Raw genomic sequence first — 22,876 nt, 5'->3', positions numbered from 1 at the left:
AGGACGTGTAGTTCGAGCGAAATAATATGTGATTTAAAAGAAAGGTTTATGTCGGTAGACTTCGAATCTAATGTTGCTATAAGGATTCCTGCCATTCAGCAGGACATGTATTTCGCGACAATAAAAGACTAAACCCTCTCCTCCCAATAAAAACAACATCAAACTGTCGCGTAGGACGGCCAAGAATATATTGTACTCAAATGAAAGGATGTGTCAGAGTGCAATCCCCCTCCCCCTATCCCAACCCAAAAAAGGAATTAAAAATAATATATGAAGGCCGATCAGGATAGAATAGGACAGCGATAAAAGATCTTTGGCCGTAGAGTACACTTTTTACCCTCAAATTGGGACAGACACAGAAGGACCTACGGATATTAAAAAGTCCCGAGTGGTAGCTTTGAAATATGTTTTTGAATTTAGATAACCAAACTAAAGAATTAATTAGTCTGGATCTGAATGAGACCCGTAGTCCTGAATATCTTGATCGTCACCTTCAGAATGCTTGACATTATAGGACCAAACAAAATCGTACTCTAGCACGATGCTAATGTTATTTCAGAGTCCGCCCCCTAAACTCCCTCCCAACTGACCATGTTTGCCTACTATGGCAATAAATAATAGGTATTTGATAGTTGAAAACGAATTTGATATCCAATTTTGAGGCCAAGTGCTTGGGGATGGCTATTGGGGTTAAAAAAAAATTGATGCTGATATTTTATAGGGCTAAGTGTGTGGGTGGCCGCCCCACCCTTAAGTAGACTTATTTGTGAATTATGACAATAAGGGGCTTAAATCTGATTTATGGCCAAGTGATTCAAGGACGCCTCACCTAAAATCACCCTTAACCACACATATATATCGACTGTAATAATATGTAGCTCAAATGTGATTTTTGGGAGTAGAGTATGAATCTTATATCCATTTCCACTTTCGGGGCTAAGGGTTTGGCTACTCAAATCCACCACCAAGAGAATGAAGTAGATCTAACATCCAAACAATAATGGACGGACTTCCCCCTAATCTTATTTTAGAAAACTCCAGTTCTCGGAGATGAAGGGGCAATTTAAAAGTTAATTTGTTTATAATTACTCAAAAGGCAGAAATTTTGTATTCTTATTTAGGGTGGAATACCTAGTAGGCCCATACTTATTTACCGATATGAGGAAGGAAGGTACTTCGAAGTAGAGCACCAATATGATATCCACATTGGGGCGAAACATCTGAAAGGCCGTACCAGTACCCCCAAATAGAACTTTTCTGACCGTGCCGGTATAGTGCTCAGGTAAAATAAGACAGTGAGAGAAGCCACAACGGAGCGGGCCCTATCCAGCTAGTTTGCTATAAATTAATAAAAAACACGTAAAAGCGTGCTAAGTTCGGCAGGGCCGAATCCCAGGAACCCACCACACATGGATTCTGCTAAAAATTTATGCAAAATAAATTTATTTGAAGGGCATAATTTTATTCTACATACCAAACTTCTGACAAACCAACAAAAATTAAAGCTTCTAGGAACCGATCAAGGATAATCGAGATACCGCTTTACATGGGAGCTATATCAGGTTATAGACTGATTTGGGCGATATTTGGCACAGTTGTTGGAAGTCATAAAAGAACACTAGGTGCAAAATCTCACAGTAACTGTACTTAACACAGTTATTGGAAGTCATAACAGAATACTACACGCAAAATTTCAGCCAAATCGAAAAAAATTGCAGCGTCCAGGGGCTCAAGAAGTCAATTTGGGAGATTGGTTTATATGGGAGCTTTATCAGGTTATAGACCGATTTGGACCGTACTTAACACAGTTTTTGGAAGTCATAATAGAACACTACACGCAAAATTTCAGCCAAATCGGAGAAAAAATTTAAGCTTCCAGTTGCTCAAGAAGTCAAATCGGGAGATTGGTTTATATGGGAGCTATATCTTAATCTGGACCGATATGACCCATTTGCAATCCCCAACGACCTACAGTAACATTAAGTATCTGTGCAAAATGTCAAGCGGCTAGTTGCACGCGTTCAATCTCTATCGTGATTTCGACAGACGGACGGACGGACGGCCATGGCTAGATCGATTCAGAACGACGAGACGATCAAGAATATATATACTTTATGGGGTCTTAGATGAATATTTCGAGGTGTTGCAAACGGAATGACTAGATTAGCATACTCCCATCCTATGGTGGTGGGTATAAAAATGGTAAATTTTAGGCACAAATTTTGTTTTTAAAAGCAGAGATATAATAGTAGCATTCCATTAGCAGATTGTACAAAGTTAAAAAAAAAAATTAGGTTATATGTTTGTAAAATTGAAAAACAAGATGGAATATAAAATTTTTTCAAATATTTACGACATTTTTGAGCGTTCTTTCACGTTTTTGAATTTCAAAACAGCAGAAAATGTTTGCTGTTTTAGCCAAAAATTTCTGCTGTTTCAGCAAAAATGTTTGCTGTTTATACAAGCAAATTTCTATGAGTGCATGGACAGATAGACGGACATAGCTAAATCGAATCAGAAATCAATGGGTCTAGCTCTTCTCCATCTTAGCGTTGCAAACTAATGCACAAAGTTATTATACCCTGCCCCTCAGTGGTAGTATAGAGTATAATAAATCACCTCTTTCATCCAAGTATTTTTACAACAAAGTGGAAAAGTGGAAAAATAAGAGACAAAGGACAAAGATAAATTGGTGAAAAGTTTAGCAAAAGTACTCTGAACGAGGACTTGCATCAAAATAAAGCAACCAACCGACTCAAATGGGGATTTTCTTTTTTAAGTAAGGTTTTCTTTCTTTCTCTCTCCATTTTTATCACTCACTCTCTCACGATTTCTATAAAACGCCTTCAATGTGGTTTTGATTCCCAAGTCATTTGCCATTTAGTCATTTGGTTAGAAGACTAAGTCAAAGGGCAGCTTTTTATTTCGAAGAAATATCCATGGGGGAAAAAGACAAACTAAAGATCTTAAGAAGCGCTACATGGATTATTTGCAGTTTCCACTTCGTGTTTTAATTAAGAAAACTTTACGAAGCAACTTTTTTTTGGGGAAAGTTGAAATCTCTGAGGGAAATGAAATAATGCAAAAGAAAAATAAAATCACACAGACCAGAAAAAAAATCTATAGAAAAAGTCGATTTGTTCAAAAAAAAATTCATTTTAATACACACTATTGTCAAAATTTTGTTTATAACTAAATAGCTGGCCTGGTGCGCTTCGCTACACCATAAAATTGCCTTTTGAAAAGGGTTTTTTCTTTGAGCAATTTGAAGGTGGTGATCAAAACATTCAGGGCTACAAGTTTCGTTCAGATTCACACTAATTAATTTTTATTTGTATTGGTTATCTACTTTCAAAATCATATTTCAAAGCTACCGCTTGGAATAGCACATTTTTAAAAATCCGCAGGTCCGTCCCGTGTCTATCCCAATTTGAGGACAAAACCTGTACTCTACTACCAAAGAGCTTCTAATGCTGTCCTATTCTATCTTGATCGACCTTCATTTATTATTTTTAATTCTTTTTTGTTTGCGGTAGGATGGGAGGGAGGAGGATTGCCGTCTGACCAGCCTTTCATTTGTGTACAATATGTTCTCAGTAGTCGTACATGACAGTTTGGTGTTGTTTATATTGGTAGGAGAGGGTCGGTTCCCCTGAAGATAAGACTCAAAAAACCATTTATTTGAGTCCTTAATTGTCACGATCTACATGTCCTGCTGAACGCCAGGACGTGACGCAGATACTTGAATTCTTATATCAACATTATATTCGAACTCTACTGGCATAGACCTTTCTTGTAATTCCCATATTATCCCGATCGAACTGCACGTCCTAATGAAGGGTATTCAGTGGGTGACCCGGTCCCAGACTCTGCCAAATGTGTATACCAGATTCGTACACTCAACCAAATTTGTTATTCAAAACAGCAAAAATGTGTACTAAAACAGCAGTTATTGTCTGCTGAAAATTGGAAGGCAGACATTACTGCTGTTTCAGCAAACATTGGACTGCTGTATAAGCAAACATTTCTTACTGCTATTTGAACTATTAAAATCTGATGTACTTGTGCTACTTTTTATGGTTGCCTGTTGCTTGTTTTAATTACTTTAGGTTTTTTCAAAGAGTTTTTTGAAAATTTTGTTGGAAGAGATATTTTTAATTTTTGGAATATTACTGTAATGAAGCTACCTGATCTATCCATTGGTATACATTTCGAAATATAGCTGAACTCGCTCGCATATTTTTGGTCATTGCTCAGCTAATGTGTACATGACTGGCATGGCCCTTTGCATCTAAATTTAAAGAAAAAAGGTTATGGAAAATTATACATACAGTGGTGATTATAACCATCTACTGACACACATTTACATACGTGTTCTAATTTTTCCTTCTAACATCGCCTTTATAATGGAGCAGCAGTCATTTTCAGCAAACAACTGACATTTCAGCAGTAAGCCTGCTACACTCAATCTATTCATATAAAAATGAATTTGTGTTTGTTTGTTTTTGGGTTCGTAAATTTGTTGTAAATTGTAAATTTGACTCAAATACGGCTGAACCAATTTCTTTCAAAATTACACAGATTGTGGGGAGTGGTCCGGAAGGAGCAAAAGGCTATATAATTTATTGATGATAGTGGGCGGACGCTCCCCCTTACCCTAAAAGTACGACCCCAAAATAAAAGTGAACCGATCGCGACAATATGGGATTAAAATGAAAGGTATTCAGGAGTAGAGTACGAATTTCATATTAAAAATTTAATCGAAGTTACTAGGGGGCCGCCCCGGCCCCACAACCCACTAAAATAGGTTTATTGGGCGATAATCTCAATATGGGACTCGAACTAAAGGTATTCGGGAGTAGATTACGAAAATGATCAGGAAGGAGGAAAAGGCTTTTTAGTTTGTCGATATTAGAAGCGGGCGGACCCTCCCCCGTTACCCCAAAAACACCACCTAAAATCAAAAGTGGACCGATAGGGACAATATGGGTATAAAATGAAAGGTATTGAGGAGTAGAATACGAATATGGTATTAAAAATTGGGATCAAGTATGCATTAAAAATTGGGATCAACAAATTGGACGTAAATATCAATATGGGACTCAAATGAAAGTTATGCGACTTCCAACAACTGTGCAAATATGGTCCAAATCAGTCAATAACCTTATAAACACCCATAAAAAATTGTCTGCTGATATTAAATTAAAAAGTTTTAATAAATCCATTAAAAATTTTTGAACTTTTAAACAATAGTGGAGGCATTTCCAACATACTAATAAAAGAAATTGCCAATTTTAAGAGTTAGTTTTTTGTTTATAAGCATAAATAAAGAAGTGGTAGTTATTTTGTCTACTGTTATTTAAATTCGAAATTCAAAAATTAGCAAATTGTTAAGAATCGGAAAGAATTTACGTTGTATGCTTGCAAAATTGAAGGATAAGATGGAAAATAAAAATTTTCGAAATATATGTATGTATATGACATTTGTAAGCTTTTTTATCTTGTCAACTTTTGAAAACAGCTGAAAATATTTGCTGTTTTAGCAAAAAATTACTGCTGTCCCATTTTCAGCAGATTTTCTGTTGTTACATCAAAAATGTTTGTTGTTTTTATTTAAAATTTTCTATGAGTGTAGCCTCCATGTAAAGCGGCTTCCCGATCGTCCTTGTTTGGTTCCTAGAGCTTTAACTTTTGCTGGTTTGACAGAAGTTTGGTAGATAGAATAAAATAATGCCCTTCAGCTAAATTTATTTTGTGTAAATTTTTAGCAGAATCTATGGTGGTGGGTTCCTAAGATTCGGACTGGCCAAACTTTGAACGCTTTTATTTTTTTTTTTTTGCTATTTTTCATCTACCAAACCAAATTTTGTCAATCCCCTAGCAAATTTTGCCAAAACTACCTTTATAGAAACTAAATATTTAATCAAACGAATAACATTTGATCCCCTTGAAGCTCTTATTATCGACAAATAGTTCCCTTGCATTACCAAACAAATAGAAAAATCAGCAAAAATCAATGTTTCCTTCCTCTCTTCTAAGAGAGGGGAAATTGGATTGGATTTCAATCTAGGATGATAATGATTCACTACCAATGAATGTTGCTTGTCTACTGGGTGTGGGTGTGGGCAATTCTTATTCTCGATTTTGCTAGATTTTTATTTGCTTTGCTCTGTTTTTCTTGGTAATTCCGTCAAACGAAAGTTTTCACTTTAGCCTCAAAGCAGCATTAATTGAAACCAATTGACCTGCACTTAAATAAAGTTCAGCATTATTTTTCTTTTCGTTTTCTACTACAGCCATGCTACCCACCACATTATAAAGGGTGATTTTTTAGTTATTATGTTTTTGGCAATACTGGTTGAAACAGCTCACGCACATTTCGTGTTTTGTTTCAATGTCAAACGTCTTCAGTTTGGTCTATAATTTAACCGTGAATATCGTCTTACAAACGAAAAACGCTTGCAAATTATTGAATTCTATTATCAAAATGTATGCTCTGTTAAGAAAGTTCATCGCGCGCTTCTTCCATTTTATGGTCAGTTTAAAAGACCCACTGAAGCGGTTATTCGGGCTATTGTGACTAAATTTCCCACCAAATTTACATTCTTGAACACTAAACAACGTAGAGTGCGAACTGAAGAAAATATCGCAGCTGTATCGGCCAATGTTAATGATGATCATCGATTCGTGGTTGTTCGCAGCAATTGGGCCACTGTTATTCAATAACGTGGAAAATTTTGAGAAGGATTTAGGCTGCTGCAAGAATTGAAGCCGAACGACCTACCACAACGCAGAATTTTTGGTGAATGGGCTCTTGGAAATTTGGACGAAGATCCAAATTTTATTTTGGAAAAATTCTGTTCAGCGACTGAGCTCATTTTTGGCTCAACGGGTACGTAAATAAGCAGAATTGTCGATTTTGGAGTGAAGATCAGCCAGAAGCATTGTAAGAGCTTCAAATGCATTCAGAAAAAGTCACAGTTTGGTGCGGTTTATGGGCTGGTTGCATCATAGGACCATACTTCTTCAAAGATAATGCGAATCGTAACGTTGCTGTGAATGGTGAGCTCTACCGTGGGATGATAGCCAACTCTTTTTTTGCCCAAAATGCAAGAGCTTGACTTGCATGACATGTGGTTTCAACAAGACGGTGCCACATGCCACAGCACAATGGGCTTATTGAGAGGCGAGTTCGGTGAACATTTTATTTCACGTTCGGGACCGGTCAATTGGCCACCTAGATCGTGCTATTTAACGCCTTTAGATTAAAGCACATGTCTATACAGACAAGCCCGCTTCAATTGACGCACTGGAAGACAACATTGAAGCATTTTTTCGTGAGATACCGTCCGAAATGTTGGAAAGAGTATGCCAAAATTGGACTAAACGGATGGACCATTTAAGGCGTAGTCACGGTCAACATTTGAATTAAACAATCTTCAAACATTACATTATATGGACCATACTATAGATTCAAATAAAGATTTCACGCATTCTTCTGAATTTTATGTGTTTTTTTTTATCTTTCGTATATCTCTTAAAAATGCACCCTTTAGCAGAGCTGAGACTAAAAATTTTATATGGGATATTAGACGTTCTGTGAATTTTAGTAATATTTAATTGGTTTTTAGAAGAGATAAGGGCAAGTTCATGAATGATGTCCATTAGAACAATTATGCAAGGAAAATAATATTTTCCATGAAGTTAGGGAGACTTTTTAATGCATAACGTTTCTAAAAGTCTTTAATATGATTTGCAAATCATATCTTCAAATCAAGAAGTTAATTTTTTCTTCGATATTTAAATATGTATAAAATTTGTTTTTTTAATAAAAATTAGAACCTTTTCTTTTTATGCTCCTTTATAGATTTCTCCAAATGTCATTGATGATAACAACAGCTCAAATCTTCCCAATTAGGTAGAATGCCACTTAGAAGACTGTGACAAACAAAATATTTCATTAAAGTACAGCTCACATATTAAAAAGAAGCCAAGTGTTTGTATAGACCCACAAATGAATCCAAGACGACGCTGAGGAGGAAGGAACAAGTGGCATTATAAAAAAATCGACCAAATATAACGAAAAAAAAAAAACAATCATCCACTAAAGGAAAGAAATATGAATGGGACAATTAAAAGTAATAAAGATTAATTAACAAAAACAAAAACCGAAACAGAAACAGAAACAAAAACAACAATAACAAAGTTAAAAAAATATATCAACACCAAAACAAACTAAAAAGTACGGCATACAACCATGCCGATGATAAAAAGCAATTAAAACCACATTCACTTGCGAGAATAGCAACAAAAGCAAAAAAACGGACCAACCAGAGAAATAATCAGCCACAACAAGAGCAACAAAACAACAACAATTACAATCTGAAATACTTGCAACAAGAAAGCAGTGATAATTTTTTTCCTCTTTATTTGGTTTTGCAATAATAACGTAAGCGAGAGACAGTCGGGCAATAGCAAAAAACCAAATCCATAAAAATGTGAATAAGTGGCAAGCTAAAATGCTGATAAGCTAGAGACTGCCAAACTCTAAAAGGAAACAAAAAAAGAACAATTCCATAACAACTCCAGGACCTAGGGACAATTTCATATCAGAACCAGACAACCACAAACAAAGAAAGATAAAAACGTGGGACTGCATTTAAAGTCTAGTTAGCCCACTCCCCTAAATAAAAACGCCAAAGCCAAAGCAACATCAAACAGTAAACAACAAAAAGTTGACAGCTCCCATTGCAGTGGTGATTGACACCACACCCTGCCTAACTGACTGGCCTGACTAGCGATCAGGGTGCCGAAGCAAATACCTCGTAAGCATTACACTCCACAAGTAGCAGCACGCACTCAAATCAATGCGTACAAATTGCTGTCACTTGCCGCTTCAAAATGCAGAATTCAAAACGAATTTATCATCGATATCAACAACAACAGGCATTAATAGCTGCTGCCATACTCATGGCATTGCTGGTAATGCCTGTTTTAGTCACTTCCGTTCGCCATATTGATAATGACGATGAGTATCATGATGAGCAACAGCAGCTGCTGCGTCAACAACAGCAAATGCAAATGCATCAACAGCGTCAAAAACAGCAGCAGCAAGTGCAGCGTAGACGCAGCAGCAGCAGCGGTGGCCCAATAGGTGCTCTCACCATTGCTAATCAACGGCCAAATGAATCACAGCATTGGAAACGCATTAACAAACAAACTTCGAGTGCTATGGGCTATAATAACAACAACAACCACTATTACAACAGTGCTAATAACAACAACCATCAATATGCTAACAGCAACAACAACAAATTGTCCATGGCTTTAACCAAATACTCATCACAAAGTACAGAAAATCAATATGCCGACGATGAGGAAGATCCCGATGTCAACAATGATAATCAGTATCATTCACGCGAAGAGGATGATGACGATGAAGAGGATATCTATTCGGAAGACTCAACGGATGTTGAGGCATCAGCGGATTCGATAATGTCATCGAATGTCAAGCAGACAATGCAACATCCACCGTATGGTAAGTTGAAAGAAAAACAAAAACTGGGCCCGATTATTTTTGAAAAAAAAGAAAAAAAAACAAGCAAAAGCTTGCTAAGTAAAGTATGCTATGTTCGGCTGGGCCGAATCTTATATACTCTACTCGATGGATCGCATTTGTCAAGATCTTTGCCCGATATCTCTTTCTAGGCAAACAATGGATAAGAATTGCTATGCTATTGGAGCTATACTAAGTTATGAACCGATTGGATCCATACTTGGTTTCGTTGTTGGAGACCAAAAATGTCAGCCAAATCGTATAAAAATTGCACTATAAAAAGGTTCAGGAATTGAAATCGAGAGATATGCCTATATGGGAGCAATATCAGGTTATAGGTTATGGCGATTAAGACCATACTTAACACAGCTGTGGGAGATTAAAATAAACCACTTCATGCAAAATTTCGGCCAAATGGGATAATAATTGCGCCTTCTAGCGCCTCAAGAAGATTCGATTCGATTCGAAATCGGTTTACAAGTGAGCTATATCAAGTTATAAACCGTTTTGGACCATTGTAAACACAGTTGTCAGAAGTTAAAAAAAAACACTTCCTAATATAATAATATTTGCGCCCTCTACCGGCTTAAGAAGTCACGATCCGAAATCGGTTTATACGGCAGCTATATAAAGTTATGAACCAATTTGGGTCATACTGGGCATAGTTGTTGGAAGTTAAAACAAAACACTGCATGCAAAATTTCAGCCAAATCCGATAATAATTGCACCCTCAACATGTCAAGATCCAGGAACTGTCTACATGGTAGGCAGGGACGTAAAATTTTTTTTTTTCTAATGACAAAATTTAAATTAAAAAATTTTAAAGACCACATAGTATTAAAATTTGTTCTGTTCACAACAATGATGACAATATAAATCCACAACTATATCCGCAGTTGTATTTTAATAGGGACTGGTCTCGATCATATTTTATTCAGGTCCTGAGAACTCATATACAAGTAACATTTTCAGCGACATATCAGCTTTTTATGGGATTTAGACCCTAAATTGGAAGGTCGGTCTATATGACAGATATATGACAATACGTTCAGATGGGTGGCCGCCATTTTTAGTTCATCGATAAGGGGCCTTCTTTCCTAGACAAGTCCAAACGACGTGCTGCTGGGCAAAACGTTTTTGTTCAAAGGTTTTACATGGTTTAAAGCGTTACTACTAAGAACTGTCGCCAAATATATAGACCGGCAAATTAATTCCGCTGCGCCTTCTTTTACTTTAAATTGTCAGCGGTGGTTTTCCCTTCCTAATGCTGGCAACATTTGTGAGGTACTATGCCATGTAAAACTTTTCACTTCCGTTCGGACTCGGCTATAAAAAGGAGGCCCCTTATCATTGAGCTTAAAACTTGAATCGAACTACACTCATTGATATGTGAGAAGTTTGCCCCTGTTCCTTAGTGGAATGTTCATGGGCAAAATTTGCTTTACCATGCAACGAAAATAGTATATCGCTTGACTTAAACTTTAACAATATAAGTGCATTTATCTGAATCCCATATGATCTTTATTGGTCTACGAATTTAAGTTTGAATGTAAGGTGTACTCCATTCTTAAAATACATTATTTTAACCCGATATTCTTATGATGTCTGATTTAGAGGTGTTTTCGAGGTGAAGTGGTCCCCCATACACTTGGCCCTGAAAAAATATCAGCATCGTGCCCTTGTTTCAACTACCATTTATTTAAACCCCATATTGCCATTGGTTTAAGGGGAGTTTAAACGATGAGGCGTCCCCCAAACACATGGCCCCAAAAGAGGTTATGAAATTAGTTTTCTAATCTCAAGTACCTTTCATTAAAACCACATATTGGCATGGTCGAAATATTTTTATCCTTTGGGGGGTGTTTTGATCAAGGGATGATGCCCTAAATACTTGGTCCTACATTTGGATATCAAATTCGTATTCTACTCCCAAATACCTTTATTTGAGCCCCATATTCCCTCGGTGGTCCCCCAAACACTTGGTCCGACAATTGGATATCAAATTCGTTTTATAATCTTAAATACCTTTCAATTGAGTCCCATATTGCGATGGTCAGTAAATATGTCCTGTTTGGGGGGTGTTTTGGGAAAGGGGTGGACCCCCAGAAACTTGATCCCACATTTGGATATCAGATTCGTATTTTACACTCAAATATTTTTTATTTAAGCCCCATGTTGCCATGGTCAGTAAATGAGTCCTGTTTGGGACTTATTTGGGAAAGGGGGACCCCAAAAAGCTTGATACCACATTTGGATATCAGATTCGTATTTTACCCACAAATATCTTTCATTTAAGTCCCATATTGCCATGGTTGGTAAATATGTCAGATTTTGGGGTGTTTCCGATTATTGGATATCAGATTCGTTTTCTAATCCTTAATACCTTTCATTTGAGTCCCATATTGTCGTGATTGCTGTATAAATATTTGGTAGGTTTGGGGGGTGGGGCGCCCTCCCTAGGTACCCCATGCGAAATTTAGATACCAAATTTTTTAGGTTACTATAAGAGAGCACACAAAATTTCCCTTAAATCGCACCACCCATCTCCGAGATCTGACGTTTCTAAAATTAGACTAAGGGGGAGGGTTAAACCCCTTTAAGTAAATGTCATTTTTAAGGGTGTGGTGGATCCCCAAACTCTTGGTGTCAAAATTTGGAGTTAATTTCGTGCTCTACTCCCACAGACCTTTCATTTAAGATCCATGTTGTCATAGTCGGTAAATATGTCGGTTTTGAGGGGTTTTTTTGGGGGTGCGGTGACCCACGAAACATTTAGTCCCACGATTGGAGATCAGATTCGCTTTCTACCCATATTGTTGTGATTGGTTTATAAATCCGTTTGGCGGATTTTGTGGGTGGGCGGCCCTCCTAGACACCCCTCCTCAGATTCTAATACCAATTTTTTGATTTTAGGGCAATGTAAGTGTGGCAACAAAATTTCACTTAAATCGCCCTACCCATCTCCGAGATCTGGTGTTTTTGAAAAATATTGTTAAGGCCCGTCTAAGAGTGGGAAAGTTAACAAATAATACCGCAAACAACCGCAACGAAGCCATAACGGAGATAAATGCTGTGTGTTTTCAATTGGATAAATTACATCAATTTGAAAATAGCTTTTCAAAATAGCCAGTAGATGGCGCTGACTTAAACATTAGTGCTACTACTAGTGTGGTCCAGCAGCACGTCATATGGACATGTCTATCGATGAGCTAAAAATGATTGCAATCTTAACGGTCAGGTTTACAACTTCTCCCTCATGCTGAACGTCACAATTTTTGGTGTATGGCGGCCTACATTTGTTTGTGCCCCCACACAATAATTAAATCACACAAAGTCCTGTTGGGTCATTATGATTGATCGACTATTTTGGGGTAAGGTGTTCCGATAGACATATGAGCAGAATGAAGACATCAGATTGGCAGTCCACAACCTTCTACCTTTAATTTAACCCCATATTGTCATCATTGGTGTATACATCTATTTGGTGGATGGCTTCTATATGAGGTTTGTGCGCCACACCCCATGACGCACTCTACTCAAAAAAAATCTATCACTTAAACCCCCATTGAATTAATGAGTCAAATAACCTATTGGAAGCGATTTTGAGAGGGAAAGCACCATCTCGATTCTTGGACACAAAATTAAATGTCATATTAGTAATTTGCTCTCAAATGCTTTTCATTTGACTTTCATCAAGCTATGAACGAGTAATATTCCCATTGGGGGGACCTATCGCGGATGGGGCTAACATCAATTACTTGGACCCAATTTTTTATATCACATTCGTAGTCTACTCCCGAATACATTTCATTTGAGTCCCATATTGATATGTACGTCTAATACGTCTGTTTGGGGAACTTTTGGGATTGGAGTGGCTCCTGGGTTCCTTGGACCCTACTTGTAATATCATATTCGTTTCCTTCTCCCCAATACCTTTCATCTCATACCCTTATTGTCCCGATCGACAACCTTGGGTTTTGAGTGGTGTTTTTCGGGTAACGGGGGATGGTCCGCCCCTTTTAATATAAACAAACTATATAGCCTATTTCTCCTTCCTGACCATATTCGTTATCTACTCCCAAATACCTTTCATTCGTGTCCCATATTGTCATTATCGTCCAATATGACTATTTGAAGGGGTTTTAGGGTCAGGCTGATCCCCTAGGTACTTGGGCCTCAGTTTTGATATCAAATTTGTATTGTACTCCCGAAAACCTTTTATTTGAGTCCCATATTGTCCCGATTGGTCCACTTTTATTTTTTGTGGTACTTTTGGGGTAAGAGGGAGGGTCCGCCTCCCCACAATCTGTGAAAATGTGAAAGAAATCGGTTCAGCCGTTTGTGAGTCTATACGGAGCAAACAAATTTACAAACCCACAAATAAACACAAATAATTTTTTTTTATGTATAGACTACCACATGACGACCAATGTTATAGGCGTTAAGCCACTCCAAGCGAGTATCACTAACATTTAAATCAGCGCCATCTACTGGCTGTTTTGATCAACTGAATCCCATTGAAAACAGCCAGTAGATGGCGCTAATTTTGAGAAGCCAACATGAACAGGGCAGAGTGGTCAAAATTGATCACACTGCATTTATCTATGTTATAACAACCTATCGGTACTTTGAATAAAGAAAACTAAAATATAGGAATTTCGTTGCGGTTGTTTGCGGTATTATTAGGAGGGCCACCCACCCCCAAAACTCGCCAAACGGATGTATAAACCAATCACTATAATATGGGTATGAAATTAAAGGTATTTGAGTTAGAAAACGAATCTGATATCGAATTGTGGAACTTAGAGTTTCGTGGGTCACCCCACCCCCCTCAAAAACCTCTCAAATCGGACTATTTACCGACCGTGACCAGAACACGAAATTGACTTTCACTTTTGGGACCAAGTCTCTGGGGTCCACCACATCCCCAAACAAAACTGTTACTGACCATTGAAATATGAGTTTTAAATAAGAGGTACTTCAGTGTAGAAAAATCCACAGGAAAATTGGAATAAATTTTCAACTGAAATTAAGCAAAAATTTCCAAATATAGAGTATTCCTCTCCAACATAGCATTATCGGGCGCAGCGGAGCGGTCCGGGCTCAGCTAGTCTATATAAAAAAAATTAATTTATGTTTGTTTGTTTGTGGGTTTTTTAAATTTGCTTGTTCCGTATAGACTCTCTTCTTTGGGAAATGGTCCGGAAGGAGCAATACGCTATATGATTTTTTGATATCTGAAGGCGGGCGGACCCGCTCCCTTACCCCAAAAACACCACCAAATTGAAAGTGGACCGATCGGAACAAAATGGGTATCAGATGAAAGAAAATGGAGAGTAGAATATGTGAATAGGGTATTAAAATCTGAGTCTAAGTACCCAGCGGGCTGCCCCAACCCCAAAACTCTCCCAAACAGACTTATCGGACGTTCATGTCAATATGGGTCTCAAATTAAAGGTATTCAGGAGTAGATTACGAATATAGCAGAAAAAAAAGAAGTCAGTGTAATGGGAGGTGTCCTAACCCCCAAAAACCCCCCAACTGGGAGTAAGGAACGAATTTGATACCCATTTTTAGAGCAAAGTGGCAGAGTGCCGCTCCAGCCCCAAAAAAACCTCCAATCCGTACATAATTATCAACAATGCCAATTTTGGGCTTAAATGAAAGGTATTTGGGGGAACAGCACAAATTTGACATCCATATTTGGGCGAAATGTCTGAGGTACCACCTCCAAAATGTACTCTCCGTCGTATGGACCAAACGGCGCTGCGGATCGGCCCGGTTCGGCTAGTCTTTCAAAAAATATTATTTGAATTTTGTACAAGCAAGAAAGCAAAGCTCGTTAAAGATGAAAGCTCGTGAAAGCTAACTTATCAGAGGAAAAACAAACCTCGTTTAATAGTCCAGCTCGTTAAAGAGCCACGAGATTTCTTATGAGAAAAACTCTTTTCAAGAAAGAGCTCGTTGGCAAAAAAAAATTTAGCAAGACAACAATGCGAGAGAACAAAGCTGTCATGAGCACCAGGCCTTTGAAAGTTCAATGATTTTAAGCGTACAAAGCTTCAAAGAAAGAAAAACTCATAAGTTTTGACTCTATCAGCTCGCAAGAGACCAAAGATAGCGCAATGGGATAATAGACGTAGGAGCTCATTAAAGTGCGCAGTTGAAGCTTATAAAAGAGCGAGGTCCTAAAAGAAGCTTATTAAAGAGCAAAACTAATAATAAAGCAGAGCTTATAACACAGCAAAGCTCATAAAAGAGCATAGCTTCTCAAATACGAAGCTCATAAAAGTGTAAACGTTCAATAGGCAAAATTCATAGCAAAACGAAGATCATAAAATAGTGAAGCTCATGAAAGAGAGCCGCTTATAAAAGCTCCTAAAGGAGCAAAGCTCACAAAAAAACAAAGTTCATACAAAGCAAAGCACACAAAAAGCGAAGCTCAAAAACAATAGGTCATTAAAGAGCGGAACTCTCAAAAGAAAGAACATCCCTCCGAAAAATCCATAAGAATAAATATGATATCCTTATAAACTGACAATATTCGTGGATAGTAAAAGTAAGTTAGCGTGCTGAGTTGGGCCGGTCCGAATCTTGGGAACCCACCACCATGAATTCAGTTAAAAATTTATGCAAAATAAGTTTTGCATATCTAACTTTTATCAAACCAGCAATAACTAAAACTCTAGTTCATATGGGAGCCATATCAGGTTATGGACCAATTTAAACCGTTCTTGGCACAGTTGTTGAAAGTAATAACAGAACACCATATGGAAAATTTTATAAAAATCGGATGAAAACTGAGGCTTCCAAGGGCTCAAGAATTCAAATCAGGAGATCGGTTTATATGGAAGCTATATCAGGTTCTTGCTCGATTTGAATTGTACTAAATACAGTTGTTAGAAGTCATAACTGAACACAGAAGTGAAATCGGGAGATCGAATTACCGAATTACTCCGTACTTTACTGGCATTACTAGCACATTTTTTGGAAATCATAACAGAACATCGAATCCAAAATTTTAGCCAAATCGGACAAAAATTCCGGCTTACAGGGTTTCAAGAAGTCAAATCGGAAGATCGGTTCATATGGGAGCTATATCAGGTTAAAGACCGATTTGCACCGTACTTAACACAGTGGTTGGAAGTCATAACGGAACATTATGTCCAAAATTTCAGCCAAATTGGAGGAACATTAAGGCTTCCAGAGTCTCAAGAAGTAAAATCGGGAGATCGGTTTATATGGGAGCTATATCAGGTTTTAGACCCAATTGGACCGTACTCGACACGATTATTGGACGTCATAACAGAACACAATGTGCAAAATTTCAACCAAATCGGACAAAAATGGCGGCTTCCAGGGGCTCAAGAAATCAAATCGCGATATCGGATTATATAGGAGCTAAATCCAAATCTGAGCCGGTTTACAATATCCAACGATCTATATCAATATAAAGTATCTGTGCAAAGTTTCAAGCGGTTAGCTTTACGCGTTCGACCGCTATCGTGACAGACGGACGGAAGGACATGGCTAGATAAACTCAGAATGTAGCGACGATCAAGAATTGGTCCTAGACCAATATTTCGAGATGTTACCAACGGATTGGCTAGGTTAGTATAGCCCCAATCTATGATGGTGAGTATAAAAAGAAGTGGGTTAATAAATTGGCGATCATGATAAATCGCCATACTATGACATTTTCCTCTCAATAATCCCATAAAATCTATGTCAAATGGCTGTAGATTTCCTAACATAATACGGCCAATTGCTTTTCATTTTCATTTGCCTTAAGCCCATCAACATTTACTTAGCATGACTATCATTTTCCCCTCTAAGTACAATCACTTGCCTGTCTAATTTGTAAATTCTTAAAAAGTTCAGCTGAAAAGGTTATCATCATTCACATATACATAGTTCACAAACAGGCAAATAAAGAAGAGGCTCTTCCAAAGCCTATCGTTTGTAATGAACAATCAATTCTTTGAAGTCATCGTTGTCTTGAGAGAATTTATTTCTATAACAAAATAAATCAGCACGAAAATACAAAGAGACCGCTTTAATTATAAAAATAAGTAAATATTTTGCAAAATGAAAACAAATAAGCGTTCGTATACTTTTTCCATAGTTATTGACTGAAATGTTATCAGCAACAGATGTGCGCATAAAAAGTGTAAACCACCAGCTTCTGAGGCTTGAAAAGTAGAGAAATTTTTTTAAATTGTTAATGTCTTCAAACATTGTAAACAGCGGAATAAATTTAAATGATGGGTTTAAGCAAACACTTATAACTACAGAGGCCAATAGCTCTTTAAAATATGAATATGAACAAAGGAACTCTATTTTCTTACTTTAGTCCTCATATTCTCTATGATGTAATGAACTTTTAAACAAAGTTCATTACATCATTGAACATTAGCTTGCTTAGAAAGAAAGACGCCATACCCAAAATTTCCAAAACGTCAGATCTCTAAAATGGGTGCACCTTTTTAAGCGAAATTTTGTATATCATCTTATGGTAGCCCAAAAAACATGAAATTGGTATACAATTTTGGGGTCAAATAACATGGGAGACGCCCCATCACAAAACCCATCCGAACTGACATGTTTGTCGATTAGGACAATATGAGTTTCACATGAAATGTATTTAAGAGTATAGTACGAACTTGGCATTAAAATACCATCCTAAGTGTTGGGGGTGGGTGGGGGTATATCAAAATTTAGTCAGACTTTATTTTGCGTACCTATTGAAATATCGAATTGAACTTTCTACAATTTTCTTACGATGGTACGAAAATTGTGGCTTTTACAGCCTTAAAAGTCGAAACGCATAAAAGATATACATGGGAGTTTTATCTAAATCTGATTCGATTTTGATGACATTTTTTGCATGTAGTGCGACCTTAAATAAAACATCTTCTGCAAAATTTTTTAAGGATGGGAGTTTTGTAAGGATGGGATGGTCAGTAAATAAGTCCTGTGTGGGGGGTGTTTTGGGGAAGGCGTGGACCCCCAGAAACGTGGTCGCCCATTTTGATACTAGATTCGTTTTCTACTCGTAAAAACCTTTCATTTGAGTCCCATATTGCCATGGTCGGTAAATATGTCGATTTAGGGGTGTTTTGGTGTGGTCCCCCGAACAGTTGGTCCAACAGTTGGATGTCAGATACGTTTTCTTATCCTAAATACCTTCCATTTGAGTCAAAAGTCCCATATTGTCGTGATTGGTGTAAATATATGTTTGGTAGGTTTTAGGATGGGGCATCCGAAATTTGGATACCAAATTTTTGTTTTTAGGGTACTATATGAGAACACACAAAATTTGGCTTTAATCGCACCACCCATTTCTGAGATCTGGCGTTTCTGAAAATTAGGGTGAGGGGGAGGGTCCGCCTCCCCTTCAGATATCAAAAAATGTAGTACCCTATAAGATAAGTACCCTATAAGAAAAGGGTAAGATATCGCCCGATTTTCACTCCTAGAGCCACTGCAAGCGCATTTATTGACCAATCTTCCCAAAACCTCATACAATGCTTTCCTCGACGACTGTCACAGTATGTGAGAAGTTTTCTCGAAATCAGTTCAGATTTAGATATAGCTCCCATATATATGTTCGTCCGATTTGCTGTAATATTGAAATAAAATTGTCTTTTGTGAACCGATTCTCTCAAAATTTGGCAGGAAGGATTTTCTTTTGACGCTCAACATTACTGGTGAATTTCATGGAAATCGGTTCAGATTTATATATAGCTCTCGTGTATATTTATATATATATATCGCCCGATTTTAACTTCTGGAGTCACAGCAAGCGCATTTATTGATCCATTTTGCCAAAATTTTGCAAAACGCTTTCCTCGACTACTGCCACAGTATCTGAGAAGTTTGCTTCAAATCGTCCGATTTTGAGAAATATTCCTAGTCCTCAGTTTTAAATGGATTCTTTCGAAATTTTGCAGAAAGGATTTTCTTATGGCTATCGATATTACTGGTGAATTTCATAGAAATCGCCCCAGATTTAGATATAGCAGTCATATATGTATATTGACAGATTTTCAACCAAGAGCTACTGCAAGCACATTGTTTGACAAATCTTGCCAAAATTTTGCACAACGCTTTTCTTGACGACTACCACATTATCTGAGAAGTTTGCTTGAAATCGGTTCAGAATTAGATATAGCTTCTATATATATGTTCGGCAGATTTTGGGCAATTTGCAATAATGTTGTCATATGTCAACCATAGTTATTACAGTTTGAACATATTTGCTCGCCGAAGTCCATCAAAATTGGCTCAGAATTGGATATATTGTGGCTCCCACATTGTACTTAAAGGGTAGTTGTAGTCGGCACCGCCCGACTCTTGTCCTTCTTTACTGGTTTTAATAAAGAAAAAACTCCTTAGACACTCCCACTGGTTATAATAAAAAAAAACTCCTTATTAATCTATTCTCAAATACTTAACACTTGTTATAAGCCAGACATTTTATCCCTCCCCTTGAATTTCTCTTTCTATCTCCCTTTCTGCTTGCTCCGAGCACCCATTGTCTGTCATTGCATAAAGGCGCCCCAGCATCAGCACATGCACTGGGGATATTTCTTGCACAAATTTACAAAACTTATACCACCACATTAAATCATATTTAATCATTGAAAACAAAACAAGCTAAACGAGTATGAACCAGGAACATGTAACAAAGTGAGTTCATGAATGAAAGGATAGATGGTTCGGTGTATGGTACAGAAAGAAAAACAAAAAGAGGTAGCAATAACAAAAACCAAGCACACCAAACCAAACTCACCCCCACCAATTGCATCAAGCGCGGAGGAAAATAGAGCAATAGCATCCCCGGCATCAACATCAGCAGCAGTATATAACAACAACAGAACTTGTTAAGACAGACATCAAACGAAAGTTCCTTTGATGCAAACACATAATTTTTCGCTTTGTTGTTGTCGTCGTCGACGACTTCCCATCCTGGCTGAGGCTGGATATTATGGGGCTGCTACCGCTGCTTCGATTGTTGTAGTGAGACAGTTTATGAGTGCTGTCTGCTATAAAGGGTGTTATTTTGAGAAAAACAGAAGTTGCGGTTAAAAAACAATTAAAAGCGTGCTGAATTCGGCAGGGCCGAATCTTGGGAACCGTCCACCATGGATTCTGCTAAAAATTTATACAAAATAAATTTAGTTAAAGGACATAATTTCAATCTACATACCAAACTTCTGCTAACCAGCAAAAATTAAAGCTTCTAGGAACCGAACAAGTGCGGCTTGTAAGGGCTCAAGAAGTCAAATCGGGAGATCGGTTTTTATGGGACGGACGGACATGGCTAGATCGACTCAGAACGTCGAGACGATCAAGTATATATACCCTATGGGGTATTACACGATTATTTCCAGATGTAAAAAACGTAATAGAATAGTATACCCCTATCCTGTGGTGGTGGGTATAAAGCGATAATGGACTTGAAACACCAAAAATGATTTGTCACTTTCATTTTGCAATAATATTAACCTTTTAGTCATTTTTCTATCATTAAAAAAAAATCACCCTATCTATATTTCGACCATCCGACCATTGAGTATAGTGTTGTGTATGTATGTGTGGATCACACATCCATCTGCAATGGCGAACAAAAGGGTAGCCTGGCAACGCCAAGCATTACTTATGCACACGTAAAATAGATTTACACACTTAATTAATGAACAGTTTTTTGATCTAATCCAGATTCTGCGCTGCTTTATGCATCACCAGCACAACGCCAACACAAACGTCTGCATTTCTTAAACAATTTTTATTTTTATTTATGAAACTGTAGCATGTTTTGGAAGTCCTTAAAATATGCAGGGTGTTACTATTGCCGTCACTGAAGTTGCGGCGATTGCCGCGCATAATCAGAAGTGACAAAATTTTTATAAGGTCTGTTGGTTGCAAAAGAGAAATATACCATGGGAACAGTGGAGAAAAAAAGTTTTTCTAATGAAAACATTTTTAATATATTCTATTTTTCGACAAAAAAAATCTTTTGTTCGATTAAAAATTGTTATATAAAATTTTGTCAAAATTTTATTTCTACAGAAAATTTTGCCAACATTTTATTTAGATAGAAAATTTTGTCAGCATTTTTTTTTTTCTATAGAAAATTTTGACAAAATTGTATTTCTATGGAAAATACAAGTTTTGAGATAAAGCGAAGAATAATACAGATGCTACTTTGTACTAAGTCAGCAGTTTAGAAACAAGGCCACCTCTCGACATACGGAGATTACACTATACAAGACACTGATACTACCCGTGCTGTTATATGGTTCTGAAGCGTGGGTTCTTGTGAGAGCAGATGAGGCAGTGCTTGGAGTATTTGAGAGAAAGATTCTTCATAAAATATATGGACCAGTTTGCGTTAAAGCAGAATATAGGCGACATATGAACCACGAGCTGTATGACGACGATAGCATAGTTACACGCATCAAAATACAACGACTGCGTTGGCTAGGTCATGTTGTCAGAATGGATCAAGAAGCTCCTCAATTTTCATCCGAAGCGGCTGACGTTTTGCATGCGGTATTCTGTTATGACTCCCAACAACTGAGCTAATAATGGTCCAAATCGGTCTATAACCTGATATAGCTCGCATATAAACCGATCTCCCGATTTGAATTCCTAAGCCGTACGAAAGCATTGATAGGTTGAAGGAGGACCTCAATTAAAAATTTATTTTTTTCTACCGATTTTAAGGGCTTTTAAAGGATTAGTAAAAAATTTCATAACAATTTTCATTTTTGGTGTTTGCATTTATGTCCTTCGGGGCAACATTATGCGCCGTTGAGACTCGCCTATAAAATGGAGATTCTTGGTCATTGAACTTAAACTTGAATCGGACAGCGCTCGATGATTTGTGTGAAGTTTGCCCTTGGTCTTTATTAAAATGTTCATGGACAAAACTCTGCTCTACTCTCTTATACCTTTCTTTGGACTCGTATATTGTTAACCACTACAATACAGGAGTCCAAAGAAAGGTATAAGGGAGTAGAGCAAAAATGTCCGGTTTGGGGTGTATTTGGGAGTGAGGTGGCCACCCGGACACTTGGCCGTTATATTAAATATAAGCTTTGTGATATATTCTCAAATACTTTTTAAATGAGCCCCATATTAACATAGTCGGTAAATAAGTCCTGTTTCATTTGTGCGCAATATTCTCATGTTGGTCTATATATCCATTTGACGGAGAATTTTTTGGTAGTGGGATAGTACCTCAGACATTTCGCCCAAATATGGATGTCATATTCGTGCTCTACTCTCAAATAAATTCCTTTCATTTTAACC

At 37.4% G+C, this 22,876-nt stretch overlaps 1 protein-coding gene across 1 annotated transcript in view; it reads left to right on the top strand.

Annotated features, from left to right (window-relative positions):
- Positions 1-22,876, top strand: part of LOC106093005 (reversion-inducing cysteine-rich protein with Kazal motifs) — a 235,544-nt gene that overhangs the window by 24,270 nt on the left and 188,398 nt on the right. The window contains exon 2 of the mRNA XM_059370770.1: positions 7,868-9,538. Within this exon, the coding sequence (XP_059226753.1) occupies positions 8,902-9,538 (637 nt within the window). The 5' untranslated portion in view covers positions 7,868-8,901. The remainder of the gene's footprint in view (positions 1-7,867; positions 9,539-22,876) is intronic.

This window comes from Stomoxys calcitrans, chromosome 1 (assembly GCF_963082655.1).
Source record: "Stomoxys calcitrans chromosome 1, idStoCalc2.1, whole genome shotgun sequence".
NCBI lineage: Eukaryota > Metazoa > Arthropoda > Insecta > Diptera > Muscidae > Stomoxys > Stomoxys calcitrans.
Note: the sequence above shows the minus strand (reverse complement) of the source record. Positions and strands in the feature narration are given on the sequence as shown.